We start from the raw sequence: 21,047 nt of genomic DNA on the forward strand, positions 1-21,047 counted from the left end.
CACTGTAAGAACAAATGACAAAACAGGTCCCAAGTTTGCCACTGAACAGTCTAAACCACAGAATATGAAATAGAAGCTTGTTCACCGTCACGCAACATGGTCTGCTGTGTACACTAAATAGTGTAGTGCTGGGCTGTTCAAGATTATTATGATGATGAGATTGTGGGGCACTCAACTGCACGGTTATCAGCACCCATACAAATTCTCAACCTTCGCTCAGTCCAATCCCTCCACTTTCATGGAGGATGATGATGAAATGATATGAGGACAACACGAACACCCACTCATCTTGAGGCAGGTGAAAATTCCTGACCCCGCTGGGAATCGAACCCAGGACCCCATGCTCCAGAAGCGAGAACGCGACCATAAGACCACGAGCTGTGGACCCTGTTCAAGGAGCAGCTATGTGGACAGGAATGCTCACACTCGCTCACCACCTGTGAAGCGAGTGCCCACAGTGAAACGGAGCTGTCAGATTTCATTATACAGTGCAAGGGAGAGGCAGCAAGGGAGAGGTACCTCTTCAGAGGTGTGATCATTGTTAGGCTCTGCGTAGCCTCTGACATGAGCCCATCTTCCTACAGCACAGCGAAGAATACATCTTTTTTAATCAATTGAAAATAATGTGATGGCCAGCTTGCAAACTTCAATGTGAAGGATTGGACACATCGAGATCAATTTACAGCTGGTTAGAAAAGGACGCCTATACGTTTATGATGCATGATGGTCTCTTGAAATGCCTAGTGCGCTTTAGAGTCACTGAACACACACAAAAATTCCACATGAAAGATCATATACACTATGAAGATGAAGAGCAATAAGCACAAATGCAAAAATTAAAGCACTGTTAAGCAATGTGACAAAAGTAGGTACTTATGACAGAGCAGAGAAAGAAACATCTGAATAATTTTCCCCAATATTTCCACCGTAAAAATATATTGTTATCAGGATGAATCTCAACAAATGCACCTGCATTTCAGATTGCTAAAGTACTGCGCAGTTTCACTGAAAGAAGTTTACAATTACATGTTTAGTGCCTGCAGCTTTGAATATAGCTCCCAAGACATTTTTAAAGTTTCAGGCAGTTAGCATCTCTAATTCACTCGTTTGATGCAGAATTCAAGAAATAGTCAGTCAATAGCATTTCTGATTAGGTAATATTTCTTGCAAACAAATTATTGCATTTCCATTGACACTGGATGAGAGCACAGATGTTTTTGACTCTGCTCAGTTGGCAACTTACACCCTCATATTAGTAATATTTCTGTCATAGAAGAGGTAATGTATGATGAAAGACAACAGAAGCAGATATTCTTGTGTGTTCAAGAGTGTGTTGACAATATAAATTTGCTTCAACATTCTCGCTTCTGTGGCTATAGATGGCTAAGTGGCTACGGTTGGCTGAAACATCAGTTTCAGGGGCACTTCTACAAGCGATGGTAATCTCTTTACCCATTCCACATGAGATTTTTGCAATACACTGCATTCATCACCAAGATAATTTATGTGCCAAGAGAGTGGACATAGGAAGCGATGAGTGCAGTGAATTGTACAGCAAATTTCCTCTGCAGTCATGCTCTCAAGCAATGCCAGTTCCAAAGCCTTTTTGGAAGATCTGGAAACTGTTATCGTGATGTGCCACATCATATGAAATATCCTGACTGAATCAAAAGGAAGTCCTCAAGAGAATTTTTTTGATCTTAGAGTGAAATAAATGTTTTTATGGACACAACTGGTTTACCTGCTGTAGAACTGAAAAATGAATGGTTGACAGGAGATGTAGCCTTCCTCTGTGACATTACACACATTGTGAATGTTTGGAATTTAGTAATGCAAGGTAAAAACATGTTAATTTCAAAGATGTATGACTGAATTCAGGGATTAAAGATGAAAAACGCTTTGTGGAGTACGAAATGGGAATACTCTTCGTTTCTCCAAGCTGCCTTCCTTAACAATAGGGGCAGAGCAGTATTAGAAACAGTACATAATACATTCCTGACCTTCTCCACAAATTTGAGATTCATTTCCAGGAGTTGGAAAGTCAACTGTCTGTTCACTTAATGCTGACAATGCTGAAACTGAGCAACAGTTAGAACTTCTGAGACTTTAGCCTGTCAGGCAGTTGGATGACAAGATTCACAGCAAAATTAAGTGTCTCTTTCATAGGATTTTTTTTTCAACATAAATTTCCAGTACTTTACAAGTCTTTAACTATGATTATTTCTATGCCTGGCTCTACATATTTGTGTATGCAACTATTTTTCCCCGATGGCGAGTACAGAACCCCCCCTCCCCCACAGAATCTCACTGCTAAAACATCAACTTAAAAGCTCCTCTTAAAATTAGCAGCCCTCAGAAAGTGGTAACAGACCACTGATGGTTTAGTGAAAAGCAAGAAAGTAATATCTGTTGACATCTTGTGTTTTACTGCTTAACATTTGAATAAAATGGCCACAAAATACAATTTTGCCAATTCAATTTTCATCCTAAATGGTTCTCATCATGAAGATGTACCATTCTTCAGATGTACCATATTTCGTACTTAGCTGCCCCACATCCTGTGCTTCATTAATAAATTTGCCACAAAACACTTTCATAAGTCAATGTGAAGTGATAAGCTCTGTAGATCATGAGATTAGTGACCACAGAGGTAGACACTTTCCTGAGGACCTTTTCTCTTCTGAAGCTACCTTGCTCCAATTCCTCACTCACCTCTAGTACCACTTCTTCCCCCCACCACCAGTCACTGGCAGCCAGACTGCCATTCACTGTTGTGGTGTGAACCTGTGTCAGTTCACATGAGCTGACAGGTGAACAGGTCTAGTCTACTGTACACAGAATGCTCTGCTCCACTTATTGGTCACCAAGCTTGTGCCAGGCAGTCGGCAGAATGTTCATATTATCATCATTTACAGATTTAGTCTCTAGTGTTACAGAGGTCAACTAGATCTCTTAAATCGAGATATTGGCACTATTTGGCAACTCTATTATGATCTCAGAGGCTGAAAATACCTTTACAGTAGTAAAGTTCTTTTATTATCACAGGACCAGTTTCGTCTCTTACGTGCCCATCTTCAGGTGTTGCAACTTGGTGCTGTGACCCCCTGAGCTCTGCACTCCTAGGTAGCACACCACGCCTCACATGTCCACTGCGATGCTCGGGGGTCACAGCACCAAGTTAAAACACCTGAAGATAGGCGTATAAGAGCCCGAAACCGGTCGTGTGATAACAGAAGAACTTAACACCTGTAGCGGTATTTTCAATTTCTGGTATAATGCTCAGTTGAGGATGTCCCTCCAACAGGATTGTTTCTATTATGATCTAATGAATTAAACTGGTTGTAACACTATAAATATGTATCAATACAGTTGTGGTGGTTCTCAATCATTAAAATTAGTAATCTTAGATTTTCCATTGTTCGGAAAGAATGGTTACACTGTGCAACAATGGAAAATGTAAATCGAATGAAAATAGCCAATGCCTACCAATTCTAATGTGTTGATTACGAATATCACAAAGACAATTCAAAATTAGCTCTAGTTTTAATTTTACACTGTTTTATTTCAGTGAGATAATTACATACAGATTTTTATGTCAAGTTTAAAATCAAAGATTATAATGGTTTGTCAAAGTCATAACTAGTAACAATGGATTACATTATTGTCCCTGGTCTTACCTGTCTGCAATATTTTGGATATAAATATTTTGATACCAATTTTAGTTATCTTTTTGTCTACCCTCCTCTTCAACTTCAGTGACTTTATTAAGGCATGTAATAATTTTTGCACGTTTGTTTTGAGATTAACTACCAGTTGTTCAACTTGACTGCTATTTAAGTAAACAAAAATGCCACAAGTTTGTGTTAAAAGTACTGACAATTGCTATGTGTGTGGAGAAGTGACATTTCCTTCACAAAAACAGCAAGTAACTCCATTGTTTAATAAAGCTTAGAGTTGTTATTTTGGTAGCAAAATAAGTGATCAGGATAAACCCTGGGCTCCGCATGTGTTCTGCAACACTTGTGTCAGCAACCTAAGGAATTGGCTGCATGGGGAAGGATGTTCAATGCCCTTTGCAGTGCCTGTGATCTGGCGTGAGCTGACGAACCATGTCAGTGACTGCTACTTTTGTATGGTTCCTCCTATCAAGAATGGAATATTGAAGAAGAAGTGGACAGTGACCCATGCTAACATTCCATCTGCCATACGTCCAGTTCTACATGGGGAAGGATTGCCAATACCTAAACCACTGACCGAGTATGAGATTACTTCTGATGGGGATTCTGAAAATCCTGAACCATGTACATCACAAGATCCAGAGTTTCTTCCAAATATATCATCAACTGATGATCCACAAAAATTGTCCTCAAAATAAGTGATCTCATTAGATATCTGGAGCTCTCTAAAGCAAAGGCTGAAATTTTAGCATCAAGATTTCAGCACCGCAACTTTCTGGAAAGCAATGTAACTGTTTCACTCTACAATAAAAGAGCGCAACACTTCACTCCTTTTTTTAACATGCAAGATAGTCTTGTGGCATGTGTAGACATAAATGGTCTAATGAAGGCTCTCAGAATTAATTACAACCCTGATGGATGGAGACTCTTTATTGATTCGTAGAAGTTGAGCTTAAAAGCAGTGCTTTTACATATTGGTAATTAGCTTCCTTCTATTCCAGTTGGGCATAGTGTGCATATGAAAGAGTCATACCCGAACACGAAAATTTCACTAGAAGCCATCAAGTATAATAACTCTCAATTTAAAGTGGTTGCACTGCTATTAGATTGCAGTTACGGTATACTAAATATTGCTGCTTTCTCTGTGAATGGGATAGCTGAGTTCGTGCATCTCATTACAGTAAACATGAATGGCCCACCAGAAAATCTCTTCATCCAGGTATAAATAACATTAAGAGTGAACCTCTAGTAGACCCTAAAAAGATTCTGCTCCCACCCTTGCAGATCAAGTTAGGTCTCATGGAAAACTTTGTTGGGGGGGGGGGGGGGGGGAGGGGAGAGATGGTGACGCGTTTAAGTACTTAAGGCAAAATTCCCTTATTTAAGGGATGCCAAAATAAAGGAGGGCATCTTTGTAGGTCCACAGATTCAAGAATTTTCGGAGACCATACTCTGACTGAAACATACAAGGTGGTGAGAAGCATGCATAGGAATGTTTTAAGACAGTCTGTTCACAGTTTTTAGGGAACAAACAAGCAATAAATTACAAGGAAACTAAGTAACATGTTGTCAGCTTACGAAAAACTTGGTTGCAACATGTCATTGGAAATGCGTTTCTTACATAGTCATCCTGACGTCTTCCCCAAAGATTGTGGTGCAGTAAGTGAGAACATGGGGAGCAATTTCATCAAGATATTGCCACATTTAAGAAGAGGTATGCCAAAAAATGAAGCCCTACAATTGTAGCAGATTACTGCTGGACTGTCATAAGGGATGTTCCGGAGTGTGTGTGTGTGTGTAAATGTCAAGCCAAGCGAAAATGGCCAGCTTCTGAATTTATCTCTGAACAAAATATGTAATTGTATATACCGTACATATGGACATTTAACATTTGTAATCCTTTACATACGTTTGCGACCAGTTAATTTATATATTTTCTTCTGTGCTCTATATAGTTCTCTTACAAAGTATTTTCATTCATGTAATATTATCTTCATTTTTTCATAATATTTTACTTTTGTGCTTCCAGAATGGCACTGAAATTTATCAATGCATAACCCAACATTATTGAAGTAATTATTCACTTAAAATTTGTTATGCTGAGTCTTGGAACATGACTTATGAATTATTTAAACAAAAATGTAAATTAGTTTTTTAAAAAAGCTAGAGCTAAATATCTATGAAGATGATGATTTTGTATCATTTTATACTGAAACAAACATAACTAACTAAAACTCATGCAATTTACACACTTTCACTTCAAATTTGTTGTTCAATGTTATAGTCAATATTATATTAAATTAGGTACCTCCAGAAATGAACACAAGAGTTATTCCCAAGATGATCAACCTACTCTATTTCTTTGGGCTGCTAAAAATAAAATAGGTAGAGAAATTATTGTAACCATTTTCTGACCATCAAAGAAAATTATGGAGATGCTGTGTCCACTGAACGTCAGCCTTTGTTTCAAGTGTTCCTGGAATTTATAAAATTCCTTAAGATTGTGGTAGCGATTAAACTGCTCAGCCTACACGTGCAATTTCAGAATACTGTACAGAGTACAAATGTCACATTAAATATCACAATTTCAACAAGTCTACTGACATTCCGTCATCAAAGAATCCACTGAGATTGGAACATGCAACAAAAACTTTAACCAGGACAGCAGCTATACCCTTAACGGAGTACAGATGCTCCATGCCAAAGGCCAGAGGGACATTGCTATATTCTTGAGCAAACATATGGAAATTCTGTATCCTTGTGACATCATCTTAATGAAATTCAGCCAACTAAATGAAGCCCACATACTTAACAGATAATTCCTGACAATGACAACAAAGTGAATCATCAGAAGTTCAGGTTACATACATATCTGTTGTGCCAAGAAATTGGTGGAACATTTATCCAAAGACTATATAAATATTTGTACCATTCTCAAGTGACTTGCAGCATATAGTTGCACAATCACAGGACTCACAATTTAGCAACATGCAACATCCACTGAAATGACAAAGTGATCTGTGAATGAGCTAAATGTGTCAATAAATACATCAGTTAAATCATACAATGAGAGGTAAGTTAATGTTATCCACTATAAACAATACATACAGAGGGGTCACAACAGAATGGAATATAAGAATTTTGAGGTGAGCAGCTGTACTTGACAAATTTAGCATTTCTTTGCATCAACCATAGATTTTCCAGTGTTATCATTACAAACATTTGATGAAGCATTAATAGTTACCCCAAATAACTCTGAGACAGCTTCACGAATTACTACACGTCAAAATGAGTTAATCAGCACAGTAATGCATATCTCACCTTCTTGTTGCAGTTCTCACCAGCACAGGACATGTACATGCAGTTCTCACTGCGAATTGTTGTTATGGTGGCCTTTGTCTGGCAGTAGTCTGCTTTCTCTCCGCTGCCCATCTGCTTATCCCGGATCTCCAGCAGAGTTGCCCAAGGTGTCAGACCTCCAGCTGTTAAGTTAGAAGAAGAATAGTAAACAATGAGGGAAGTGACTAACAAAGGCTGGAAACACACATTTAGTAACAGAAAAAATTACAATGCGTTTACCACGCTTTTGTCTTCAATTTTGTTATGGCAGTGTGCAAATAAAAGTGAAGCTGCCTGACGCGTTCTGCAGACAGAGAGAGAGAGAGAGAGAGAGAGAGAGAGAGAGAGAGAGAGAGAGAACTCATCACTGTCACCAATACACACACTGTTTATGTTCGTGCAACATACACCAGTCATTGCTTATCCCAGCTACAAGGTTAGGCACAACATTGTGCCACTGTTTATTTCTGACTCTCCCAACAATAATGTATATTTTTGGAATGCTGTCACTGTCACTTGGTAACGTATCACAAAGTTTGTCCAGAAAGTAATGTCACCAGTTCTGTTACGATAATCCTACTAATGGGAGCACAGTCTACCTACCCAGGCTAGCTGATGGGAGTCCTTCGCTTCCCATTGTGACCAACCCCAGTTTCCTGTGAAATGCCAGACAATTAGTGTGTGTTTGTATGTTAAACTTTTAGTGGTCTGGTCCCATTTGCAACTTTTAACAATGGTAACAATCAAATTTTGCTTTAAACTTGAAAAACCTGCTAGCAAAACTCAACGACTGAACAGCCATTTGCTAATTAATGTCTGTCAAAATGACAAGTGTTCGGTGGGACAAAATTTTATTGGAAGACCAGCATTACGCTGACAAACTCACTCCAAATGCCCTCCAGCGTCGGAAGGTGAAGGCAGTGTTTCTTGTATGTGAACTTTTGAACATGGGACATAAAATGAGTGTTCGTTTGATACCAAACATGTTGACAGATGAAAAACAACAAATTAAGTGTTCATTTGTGAAGAACTTCTTTAACTGTTTAGAAATGATGCTACTTTTTTTTGGCGGAGTTATAATGGGATATGATTCTTGGGTTTGGAAGACTAATGGAGTTTCAAGTGGCACAAGTTGCAGTCACCACACAGCAAGAAGGCTTACATGAGCAGATTCGAAGTGAAGGCAATGCTCACATTTTTTATGCTAATGGTATTGTCCACCATAAGTTTGTATCTGCCCGACATACTGTTAGCGCTGCCTTTGATGTGCTCAAAGGCCTGAGTGGAGAAGGGGTGTGGGGGTAGAGAGGGAAGGGGTGGGGGAGGGGGCAAGCTCCAAACTGCCAGAGATGGTGGATGTGTGTGAGTGATGTGCACTTGCTTGAGTGTGTGTGTGTGTGTGTGTGTGTGTGTGTGTGTGTGTGTGTGTGTGCGTGTGTGTGTGTGTGCTTTTCTGAAGAAGGCTTCGGCTGATAGTTTAATGTGTAGCAATCTTTTTCACTGTGCCTGCCTGCAACTAAGTCTGTTATCTTTATGCTAAGTAGCAATTGAGCCTTTTCCTAATTTGTTGATATTACAACTTAAGAGTTTCCACTGTTTGAAATTCGTATGTAGCATAGAGCTCCACAGTGTCACTCCTATAACCCCCTCCCCTTTCGGCTGCTTTTATCATACACTGTAAGGTACAATAAACTAAATGTTCCACAAATCTCCTGCTGCAGTAGCTCACCGAGAACTGGAAACCACAACACTTTGCACAGTGGAAGTGGCAACACAGTACTGCTAAAGCTATCATTGGTGTAATGCAGACAGCCATTCCACCCACTATACTAGAATCTTAATAGCAACCTCCAAGCTGATTGTCCATTGGAATCTTGTCAGCTTCACAACCTGACAAGACTGGTTGGACATGGTCCCCTAGGGTGCCAATTGTTGCTTCCGTCTTATTGCATTTCACTTCCAATTACATATTATGAACGCTGACAATTTCATACACTTATAAATATTTATTGCAACAGCAAACGATAAGTTTTCGTTAATAACACTGCTGCAAAGGATAGGTATGATCATTTTTTTAAAAAAGTATCCTCCCCTTCTGTAAAGAATGCCCTTAATTGGCCTACTTGCAAAGTCATTCTCAATTATTAGTAATTTGAAAACATTTGTCATGGAGAACAGCAGTCTGGCAAAAAATACTTTAAAAATGCACAAAACAGTCTTGACTGCAAACGCGCATTTATATTGTGGTAACTGGTTTTGTTCAGTTTTTGACCATCTTCAAACTGTCATACCATGACAGTATGAGAGTCTGAGGATGGTCAAAAACTGATCGAAACTGGTTGCCACAAAATAAACATTTCTGCAGTCAAGATTTAATTTCTCAATTATCAATGAGATCAACCTATCACAATTCTGTCTCTAAAGTTCTTCAGAGGGCAGTTTTACTCTCTCTCTCTCTCTCTCTCTCTCTCTCTCTCTCTCTCTCTCTCTCTCTCTCTCAATCACATACCAACAAATAACTCAAGAATGGCATTCTTCCTGTTAAAGGGAGCAAGTAGTTACTCACAGCCTGCCGCTCCCAGCTGTTTGGCTGAAATGTTTACGTGTTCCTGGCTGTGGCCGACACTGTCATACCAGCCACGGAGCCTGTGTGCCTCTGGTATGTCTGGGTTGACTTGCAGGGTGCTCGACATCAGAACTGATGCCGACCGCCCACCACCAAAGTCTGACTGTTTGACACCCTTCACTGCCAGCACAGCACCAGGTGTCTCGGAGAACTCTTCGGCCTGCTCGCCCCACAATGTCAGTGCCATCTGTGGGACAAAGTTTAGCCTGTCAGCAGTAAGAATAATCTAACAGCACTGCAAATTGTGATGTGGCCTCTACTGAGACATTCTGCATCAAATGCCTAACAAAAAAACTATTTACTTTGATTTTTTTGTAGAATTTTGACATCAACACCCTACAGTGCTGTAACATATAAAGTGTGTAACACTACGAGCTATTGTCTAACTGAAGTGCCTGTGAGTGAGTGCAAGGCATTCTAGAATTCTAATCCTGAGGTAGTTATGTTCAATTCTTGCTAGAAGTAATTTATTTGAATTCTACACTAATCTTCAAACCGCATTACTAAACCCATGATAATGCAAGTATTCATAACAAATTAAAATTTGATAAATTCAAAATAAATATTAGTATAGTGTTATATTCATGTTATCAATATTTATTGGCAGGGATGCTGAAAACATGAAAAATAACCAGCACTCTAGAGGAGACAGCACACCCTTGGCCCATGCTGACTACTACCTCCGCGTAGCAGCACTGCTCATTCGCTGCTGGAGTACTAATTATTCCTTGTGTTTTACTGTCCCTGTTAATACAAATAAATAAAATGAATATCACACTGAACTAATTTAGTACAGCTCTATTGAATGGCCACATAAAATTCAACTTTTTTTTTTTTTTTTTTTTTTTAAATGGGAAACAAATCTACACCTACCAAAACTAGTCAGTGCATGAAGGACTTTACAAGCAGATTTGTTTGGTTTGACTCCATCTACACATAGCAAAGACAAAGTTGCAACTGTATCAAACACCTGATGACTCTTAGGCAGGACACCATGCATGCACGTGTGTGTGTGTGTGTGTGTGTGTGTGTGTGTGTGTGTGTGTGTGTAAACTGTTTCATTTAACAGTAAAACATTTTGAATTCTTGTCCCAAGCTTCATTACACAATCAGTGAGTAAGAATAAAATAATATACTTTTATTAAAAGAAGTAGAATTACATATTTCTAAACATTTCAATTTGATAATATGGAGTTCAAATAAAAGTTATGAAGAATGCTGCTTACAGTGGGAATCAAACATGGTAATCTACAATTTGAAGAGGAAAAACATTACTCAGTTACAAGCACTTTTGTCAGAAATTTGTTCAAAACCTTTTATATGCCACAGCACTCAAGAGTTTTCCAAAAACTAGCAGACAAACACCCTGAAATATATGACATGTTATAACAGACAACAAACTGGATGATGATGTATACACTACATGTGGATTAAAATAACTTTTGGATAGACATTTCAGTGAATCAAGTGCTGCCACCAGATCTGAAGTGCCATAGGCTCTGCTGCATTGCCTGTTTTGTAACTATATGCTATGCGTCATGAAGCACACCTGGCGGCACACCAATACTGCCCCCCGCCACTGCAATCTGTCAATCACAACACTGTTTTATTCAAGCTACAATACTGTGGCACATAGAAATCCTTTGCCCTTTATCCAGCAGGAAACAATTTTTTTTGGATGTAACAGCAGTGAAACACTGACAGCCTACACAACACAGCTGACATTCACAACAGTCAAAATTAATGGAGTTTTATTGTTGCCTTCTAGCAAAATGAGTGTCTTTGGGGGTTAACAACAAATTAGTGATACACTGCAAACAGCATAAATTTACACACAATTTATGTTTGGCCCAATCACTGCAAACTTTTTTTTTTTTTTTTAACTTTTGGAAAGAGCAAACTGTATTGTGTGTTAGAATTGCCTTGTCAAATTTGTAAATTCAAGAACTCTATAAACCATGTAGCTCAGGTGCTCAGGTATTACAGCACAGAGCTTTAGGGGGGAAAAGAAGAAGAAGAAGAAGAAGAAGAAGAAGAGAGAGAGAGAGAGAGAGACTGTCAAAGGAGATTGTGACTGTTCTTATAATAAAATAGAAGGAAAAAAAAAATCACAAAATCACAATGCAGTAATTAGTTCTGTCCAGCCAGTCATCTGTCAATGATGACTTAACTTTTTTTTCAAGAGGCTTCTTGAGAATAGTTTATTTTTAACATATTCTGACTAATCAAAATGACAGAGTATATGCCTAAAAAATTAACACTATACCTATCCTAAATTTATGCCATTTACTGACTGCCAAGATTTTGGTAGTAAAAGGAGAAATATAGTAAACAAAGGGAGAGACTTTACATTAATTTGTGGACCGTTTTCTACATTTTCTGCTTAATAACCCTGCAGTTTTGGTATCAATATTTTTAATACTCAATCAAATATCATAACCGTGAAATTTATATTTTTGCTGTCGTAAATATTTACTGCCATTTCTTCCAATTACGTTGCGATTTCTGAGGCTGTGGTTACCTTGGGATCTGAGAATGCCGCTGTTTTTATCCAAATACATATCGGATTTTGCTTTTATACTGAAGTGAGATTGTTACTATTTCTCTCGCTTACAAACATATCGTCCACTTGCTGCTCCTTCAGTGCTCGTGTAGAACAAGCAGTCGATACACCCTCTTTCATTCCCGTCGTACATCACTACTAGTGTCGACAATACAGGTAAGTACGCCATTGCACCCTTCAAGGTTTATTGTCTCATGCACAAATTAATACTATTATTAGATATTTGTCCAATTTTAAAGTCAAATCAATTCAGTTCCAACTACAAATGGGTTCAGTCAAACTGCAATTTAGATACGGTAGATGTTCCCAAATAGCCAAAGTACGTGATACAGACTTCCACAATTGACAACGTGACAATTTGCTGCCTGTTCACTGCTCCCCTCCACGCACTCCTCTAGTTCTCAGCCAAGCTGGTACCAGTGTACTCCCTCCAACCCTTCCATACTGCTGTGCTCTAGCAGCTGTGAAACACAGACTGCAATTTCTTGTAAGGTGCAGGTCACGTAACAACTGCAACTAATACGTAAACGAAAGATCACAAATTTTACTCGTCCCACCGTCTACTGACGACAGTCGGTACTACCTCCGAGACGTGTCTTCCCGCTGTAATTTATTCTTGAGACAATTACAGTTTAATTTTGATTTTGTTTAGATTGTTAGACATTTTATCATTAATCAATTTTCCTTCTTGTTTCATCTGAAAGTCACCATAATGTTCTAAGGCTGATTCAGAGCTGGTAATGTTTTTACCTGGTATTCTAATACATAAACAGCGACCAAATTTCTCATTTCAATCCACTAAGTAAATTGTTACAGTCTCTCGTAAACAAATAAATTATTGATCTGGGTTCAGAATTGAGTAAGGCTTTTTTCTGCTTTTGAATGTTACCTATACTTAAAAAGCAGTTTTTATGTTTGTACACGGGATCCATACACATATGAGAATTTTTGTTGCAAATCTATTCAAAGGCAACAAGAATTTGTAAGATGATAGAATTTAGTGCTATTTCGTCCTGTGCTTTACAATATTGACAAATTTTAAGCAGAGCAGTAGACTGTTACAATGGATAGTTCAAAGTTTCTCACGTATCCCTCCCATTAGTGCCAGGCGAGTCAAATGTCACGACTGTTCAAGCACTGGTGATACTGTGTTGATCGCTTCTGCACATCGGGAAATCTCGAGTCTGTTTAAATGAAAGTATCATCTGCCCAGCCCAGCCCTTCCGAATTCTTCAAAATAAATCTGCATGTGACCTCAATATCCAAAGCTTCATCTGTAAATGATACACAAGCAATATATACTTTATTAAACAACATAAAAATGTCAACCTCAGCAGCAATAGTTTCATCTCCGAGTGTAAGACGACTGTGCATTTTTTGAATAACGATTTGTGGAAAAATTCTTTTTCTTCAATCGCCTCTGATGGAAATTACTGGCTGGTCAAAATCTATTTCTGCATTTTGGAATGCTTTTGTGACTTGGCTTAAGACAGTAAAAAGAGACACTATAAAGAGTTATAAGCGATAAACCACTGCCAAATACAATTGAGAAGTGTGTGTTTTGTCATATGTACACCACTCTCTGCGCATTATATCTGTCACTTAACTACGCTACACAAATACATAATGTCAGTCCTCCAACATAAATTGGGGTACAATTGTGGTTCGCACCTTTGACAAAAGCAGTTCAGAAAAATCATCCTACAGTGAAACTTCCTCACACACATTTTTCAAGGGGAGTTTAAAAGATTGTGTAAAATGCAGGAAAAATAAGAGGTGGAAAATTAATTTTTAATCACAAACTTTAATAAATATCAATAACCAATTTTATTAATTGTATGGACTTTCAATTTGGACCTATCAGTCTTCCACAATTTTGTAGTTTTTCCATGGAATAATTTTCTTTCTCATAAAAAATAAAATCCTGAACTGTAGTCTGTTTTAATTTGTTTCGTGAACTTTTAGTTGAAAACTTTGCTGTCCACATCTGGAGTAGAAATACATTTCTTTACTGCCTTCACAGTTACATTTACATCTTCAATACAAGGTACTCTATTATCATCACAATCACTTCCTGCAATGTCACCTTTTTCTTGCATACGAGAACTGACCCTGTCTTACACTGACACAAATTCAATATGCAGGAAAACTTGCACTGGATACTTTGTTTACAGCTTCCCCCCCCCCCCCCCCCCCCCCACACACACACACAATGAAATGGCGAGATGCAATCATCATTACCCAGATTTGGTATCTAAGATGAATTTCCTTTATTTATTTTGAAAAATCTAACTTTTCAGAAGAAATTTGAGATTCTTGCCTCAACTTCCCCCACAACTTTGCTACACAGGGTGGTCCATTGATCGTGACTGAGCCAAATATCTCACGAAATAAGCGTCAAACGAAAAAACTACAAAGAACGAAAATTGTCTAGCTTGAAGGGGGAAACCAGATGGCTTTATGGTTGGCCCGCTAGATGGCACTGCCATAGGTCAAACGGATATCAACTGCGTTTTTTAAAATAGGAACCCCCATTTTTTATTACATATTCGTGTAGTACGTAAAGAAATATGAATGTTTTTGTCGGACCACTTTTTTCACTTTGTGATAGATAGCACTGTAACAGCTCACAATTTTAGACGAACATTTGGTAACAGGTAGGTTTTTTAAATATACAGAACATAGGTACCTTTGAACATTTTATTTCGGTTGTTCCAAAGTGATACATGTACCTTTGTTATCTTATCATTTCTGAGAACGCATGCTGTTACAGCGTGATTAGCTGTAAATACCACATTAATGCAATAAATGCTCAAAATGATGCCCGTCAACCTCAATGCATTTGGCAATACGTGTAACGACATTCTTCTCAACAGCGAGTAGTTTGCCTTCCGTAATGTTCGCATGTGCATTTACAATGCGCTGACGCATGTTGTCAGGTGTTGTCGGTGGATCATGATAGCAAATATCCTTCAAATTTTCCCACAGAAATAAATCCAGGGATGTCAGATCCGGTGAAAGTGCGGGCCACGGTATGGTGCTTTGACAACCAATCCACCTGTTGTGAAATAAGCTATTCAATACCGCTTCAACCGCATGTGAGCTATGTGCCAGACATCATCATGTTGGAAGTACATCACCATTCTATCATGCAGTGAAACATCTTGTAGTAACATCGGTAGAACATTACGTAGGAAATCAGCATACATTGCACCATTCCGATTGCCATCAATAAAATGGGGGCCAGTTATCCTTCCTCCCATAATGCCGCACCATACATTAACCCACCAAAGTCGCTGACGTTCCACTTGTCACAGCCATTGTGGATTTTCCGTTGCCCAATAGTGCATATTATGCCAGTTCACGTTACCGCTGTTGGTGAATGACGCTACGTTGCTAAATAGAATGCGTGCAAAAAAATCTGTCATTGTCCCGTAATTTCTCTTGTGCCCAGTGGCAGAACTGTACACAACGTTCAAAGTCATCACCATGCAATTCCTGATGCACAGAAATATGGTACAGGTTGATGTAGCATTCTCAACACCGAAGTTATAGAGATTCCTGATTCTCACGCAATTAGTCTGCTACTGATGTGCGGATTACCCACGACAGCAGCTAAAACACCTACTTGGGCATCACCATTTCTTGCAGGTCGTGGTTGACATTACACATGTCGCGGAACACTTCTTGTTTCCTTAAATAACGCAACTATCCGGCGAACGGTCCGGACACTTGGATGATGTCATCCAGGCAAGTGTAATATGCTGCAAATACATAGAAAGATAGTTCCCTTATCATTTAGCTACAAAATAGCAGGTCAGCAACTGGAAGCAATTAATTCCATAAATTATCCGAGAGTACGCATTAGGATTGATTTAAAATGGAATGATCATATAAAGTTGATTGTCAGTAAAGCAGATGCCAGACAGATTCATTGGAAGAATCCTAAGGAAATGCAATCCGAAAACAAAGGAAGTAGGTTACAGTACGCTTGTTCGCCCACTGCTTGAATACTGCTCAGCAGTGTGGGATCCGTACCAGATAAGGTTGATAGAAGAGATAGAGAAGATCCAATGGAGAGCAGCGCGCTTCGTTACAAGATCATTTAGTAATCGCGAAAGCGTTACGGAGATGATACATAAACTCCAGTGGAATACTCTGCAGGAGAGACGCTCAGTAGCTCGGTACGTGCTTTTGTTAAAGTTTCGACAACATACTTTCACCGAAGAGCCAAGCAGTATATTGCTCCCTCCTACGTATATCTTGCGAAGAGACCACGAGGATAAAATCAGAGAGATTAGAGCCCACACAGAAGCATACCGACAACCCTTCTTTCCATGAACAATACGAGACTGGAATAGAAGGGAGAACCGATAGAGGTACTCAGGGTACCCTCCGCCACACACCGTCAGGTGGCTTGCGGAGTATGGATGTAGATGTAGATACCGAGCAGCATACATAGCACACGCCCGTTGGGCATTTTGATCACAATATCCATACATCAACACGGTATCGGCCTTTTCCGCAATTGGTAAACGGTCAATTTTAACACGGATAATGTATCACGAAGCAAATACCGTCCGCACTGGCGGAATGTTACGTGATACCACATACTTATACGTTTGTGACTATTACAGCGCCATTTATCAAAAAGCGAAAAAAGTTGTCCAACTAAAACATTCATATTTCTTTACGTACTACACAAATATGTAATAAAAAATGGGGGTTCCTATTTTAAAAACGCAGTTGATATCCGTTTGACCTACGGCAGTGCCATCTAGTGGGCCAACCGTAGTGCCATCTGGTTTCCCCCTTCAAGCTAGACGGGTTTCAGTTTTTGTAGTTTTTTCATTTGATGCTTATTTCGTTAGATATCTGGCCCGGTCACTATCAATGGACCACCCTGTTTGGTGCAGAGCATCCAAAATCTACACTTTAGAAGAGGCAGGGTTCCTTCCAGCTTCCATCAAAGTTAATTCCTTTTGCATTTTAGATCTTGTGCGTGTTTTCAAAGCATGGTAGATGATCGTCATTGGAAAGAAATAATAGTACTTCTGTAAATTTAAATTTTTAGGATGTGCTGAGCTACAATTACCTAACATAATTTTTCAATCTGTTCCCATTTTTGCGTCTAGAATATTCAATTGTTTTTCAAATGCTTCTGAAATCACCCCTAAGTGTTGCAGTTTGTGGGCAATGTTGGCACATTTTTAAAACAACTTTGATTCCCTGATCACAAAGGCCTTCAATTTATCAGCGCCATCACCACCGATCTCTAACATTACCGTAATGTGAACTTTATTATGTTTCCTCTGTGGCAATTTCTGCCTTTAAATGCAGGTGTTTTACTCAGAAGAATATTGAAGACTATAATTATGCCCTTTGGTTCATAATGGCGTTTAAGTTCTTTTAACTTACCACACATCCATCTACCAACAGTTATTCTGTTCACATTGTTTTCTTTTTCACATACAACTCTGTAATCACATTACGCCATTTCTTAAATCACTAAACCCACCTATCAGATGTGGATAGCACTCCGTCTTCAGGCCACAAGTGGTCCATCAGGACCATCTGACTGCCGTGTCAGCCTCAGCTGAGAATGCAGACAGGAGGGGCATGTGATCAGTACACTGTCGTTACAATGGTTTTCTTTGAACGGAGCCACTACTAGTTGGTCGAGTAGCTCCTCAAGTGTCATCACGAGGCTGAGTGCACCCTGAAAAATGGCAACAGCGCACGGCAGTCCGGACGGTCACCCATCCAAGTGCCACACACACCCGACAGTGCTTAACTTCGGTGATCTGACGGGAACTGGTATATCCACTGCGGCAAGGCTGTTGCTCACAGATGTGGATAAGTCCTCAATTATGAGTACACTGCCCATCTCCAGCATCTTTTCACGTATCACACCATTCACCAGGATGTTTGAACAAAATTTCTGAAACCAGTTCTTTGTAATTTCTTCCAGCTCTGCATATCTGAGTAACTTTTGTATTTCTTTCTTCTTGGATGTGAACCACATTTGTTTGCACTTTCCAAAACTAAGTTACATTTTTTAGTGATGGTATTCAGTGTGGACACAAGTATCCCTACACTACATGCAAGTTCAACACACATTCCAGGATGTATCACAGCTTCCCTGAGAATTTTTACTTTTTCTTCCATATGAACTGTCTTCACATCTACATTTATAATATTCTGCACCTTAAAACTAGCAGTAAAATCAATGTTGTTGAACATCTAACAGTCACAAATGTATTAGCTACGGGCAACACTACACACAATTAAGATTCTCTGCTCGGTGGCTGATGGGAGTTGCTGTAGCAACATATCAAACAGTCTCTGTGCATATCTAAAGCTTTCTTAGTGCACCCAACCTTGTCACCCTTAGCTAACTGATAATTGTGTTTATAGTCCGTGAGACGAGTGATTGGTACTGACAGTTCCGGCGGGCAGACGGCGCTGTTGCCGAATGTGGCTCACAGCACGTGGCGCCCTGTCTGCTACACGCATTCTCTAGCAGCAGAAATAAAAGTGAGACAAAATACAAGTCGTATTGGTACGCGTAAATTTATTTAAAGTTGATGCTTGAAATATATTAACTCGAAAACTGATATGAGCTATTTAGTACAAGTATCTAAGATGCTGAAACATAATAAAGTTATTTGTTAAACTTCACAACTGAAATGAAAACTATTTTCGCAAGTTGTTGAACATTAGCAGTTTTGGTTTCCATTGTTAAGTATCAGCATTATTAATTTGTTCTACTACAAGCTACAGAATAATTGGTCGGTGTATTAAAGAGTTATAATCTGAAGAAAGTACTCACAATATGACGATCTGGTTGTAGATCGATAGCAAACTCCCTCCTTACATTCCTGAATACATTGTAGTTACTGTAATGGAAAAACACCACTCACATCACTGTCAGAATTTGATTTGACATTGTCTTCCTCAGCACTACTCGAACTATCACTGCTCTTCTCTCTCAGATGTATAATTAAATTTTCGATGCATTCTTCCACAACCCCTTCGGTTTTGGCCGCCTCTCTGATGGCACTTGCAGTGCTGTTTACAATTTTAGCCCACGTCTCGCTTGTCACTTTATTGATAGCTGCTGGAAGGAGAGTTTCCACTTCAGAGATTGTGAATTTTTTATTGTTTGCAGCAATGTAATTTTTTATCTGCGCCCACACTCCTTCAATTGCATTGAAGTGACAGTGGTATGCAGGAAGCCGAACGATTTCATGCCCGTGCCTTTTGGCAATCTCGTCAATTACATATGTTGGAAACTGGGGTTTCTTTTGTGCCACAATTTTGAGCAGTTCCGCCTTCCTTAAATCTTCTCTGAAATCTACTTTTCACCTTTCAACCACTGAATGATATCGTCTTTTTTTGTTGCCAAGGTTGGTGCCTTATCGTGAACAACGGAATGATAAGGCGCATTGTCCATAACAATCACTGATGGATTTGTCAGATTCGTCATAAGCGATGTCTCGAACCATTCTTGAAATACTCCACTGTTCATTTCTTCATGGTAATCTCCCGTCTTTTTTGACCGAAACGTTTTCAAGCAGTTTGGCACAAAACCTTTCGATGTTCCCGCATGTAAGACAATAATACGCCCTCCTTTGCCAACAGGCACTGCCATTGTCCCCTCGGGCGTTCCATCATTCCAGCCTCTACGTAAAGAATGGCTGGCATTGACCCAAGTTTCATCTAACCACACTATACTTTCGAATTCCACACCTATGATCCTGCGCAGAAATCTGCGTCTTTCTGAAAATCGTCCAAAGCTGTCACCTGCTTATTTCTCTGTCGCTTCTTTCCTGGTGTGTGCAGCTTTGTTGTGCCACTCTCTTCACAATCTACACTATACTGTTCTTTCCCTATCTTTACAACAGTGTTCTTACTTATTTTCAATGCTGCTGCAGTTCTCTTCACAACCTGAACAACAGGAATTAAGGGCCCACCTTTGTCCTTTTCCTTCTCAAAGTAATCCCTCACAGAGCACACGGTTTCACGGGCCTGGGTGTGTAGCACACTTTTCTTCCTCCGTTTCACTTCTTGTGTTGGGTTCGTACTACCCGCCGCACTAGACATTGTTTACAACGAAACATAAACAAAGAAACACTAAAAACAACAAAAACGAAATAAACTGCGAATTCAACTTCAGACAAACGACGAACGACCGCACCGCCTGCACGCGAGCCACTGGTAAGTTTCATAAGCGCGCGCGACCGGGTTTCAGAGCGGCAACGTGGCCCTTGCTACCCGCTCAAAGTCAGGCCGTCATTGGCTGCCTGCCTGCAGTCGCTAGGCAACGGAAAGACGCTACCGAGCTGTCAATACCAAAGACTCGTCTCCCAGACTATAGTGTGTCCATGTACAATAAACCAAACTGTATTAGTAGTTACAAATACTGGACAGTGAATATCCACTGTGCGTAATTATAATCACAAGGTGAAGGTAGCACTGAAATAATGTGGTTGCAGTAATCACAGTGGAAAGTACTGCCATTGGAAATAAATAAATATTGATCTGAAGTCTTACATCGTCTTCCAAATTGTATTGAAAATTACTCCTGTGAGCCACCACATCAGGAGCCCCTCGGAGTGAATAATTAATATATTCTGTTAGCTTGGCCGCAGCAGCAGCAGCGGATGCTCCACTGGTGCCATTAACTGTTCTGACTAACAATGACAAATAACCAATGTAGATCTAGATAGAGGGAAGCTCATGGCATGATGTCTGTGTAAAGACCACCACCACGCCAGTGTCATTTTATGTGAAAGACTTTTTTCCACCATCAACATTGTTTGATTATATCATAGGATAC

General features: G+C 39.4%; 1 protein-coding gene and 1 pseudogene across 1 annotated transcript in view; both read right to left on the bottom strand.

Annotated features, from left to right (window-relative positions):
• LOC126210160 (replication protein A 70 kDa DNA-binding subunit-like) overlaps window positions 1–21,047 on the bottom strand; it is a 79,671-nt gene that overhangs the window by 5,073 nt on the left and 53,551 nt on the right. The window contains exons 9-10 of the mRNA XM_049939311.1: window positions 9,583–9,829; window positions 6,999–7,159 (exon numbers count right to left, since the gene is read on the bottom strand). Of these exons, the coding sequence (XP_049795268.1) occupies window positions 6,999–7,159; window positions 9,583–9,829 (408 nt within the window). The remainder of the gene's footprint in view (window positions 1–6,998; window positions 7,160–9,582; window positions 9,830–21,047) is intronic.
• On the bottom strand, window positions 17,933–18,050 carry LOC126211052 (5S ribosomal RNA; annotated as a pseudogene).

Source organism: Schistocerca nitens, chromosome 10 (assembly GCF_023898315.1).
Source record: "Schistocerca nitens isolate TAMUIC-IGC-003100 chromosome 10, iqSchNite1.1, whole genome shotgun sequence".
Taxonomy (NCBI): domain Eukaryota; kingdom Metazoa; phylum Arthropoda; class Insecta; order Orthoptera; family Acrididae; genus Schistocerca; species Schistocerca nitens.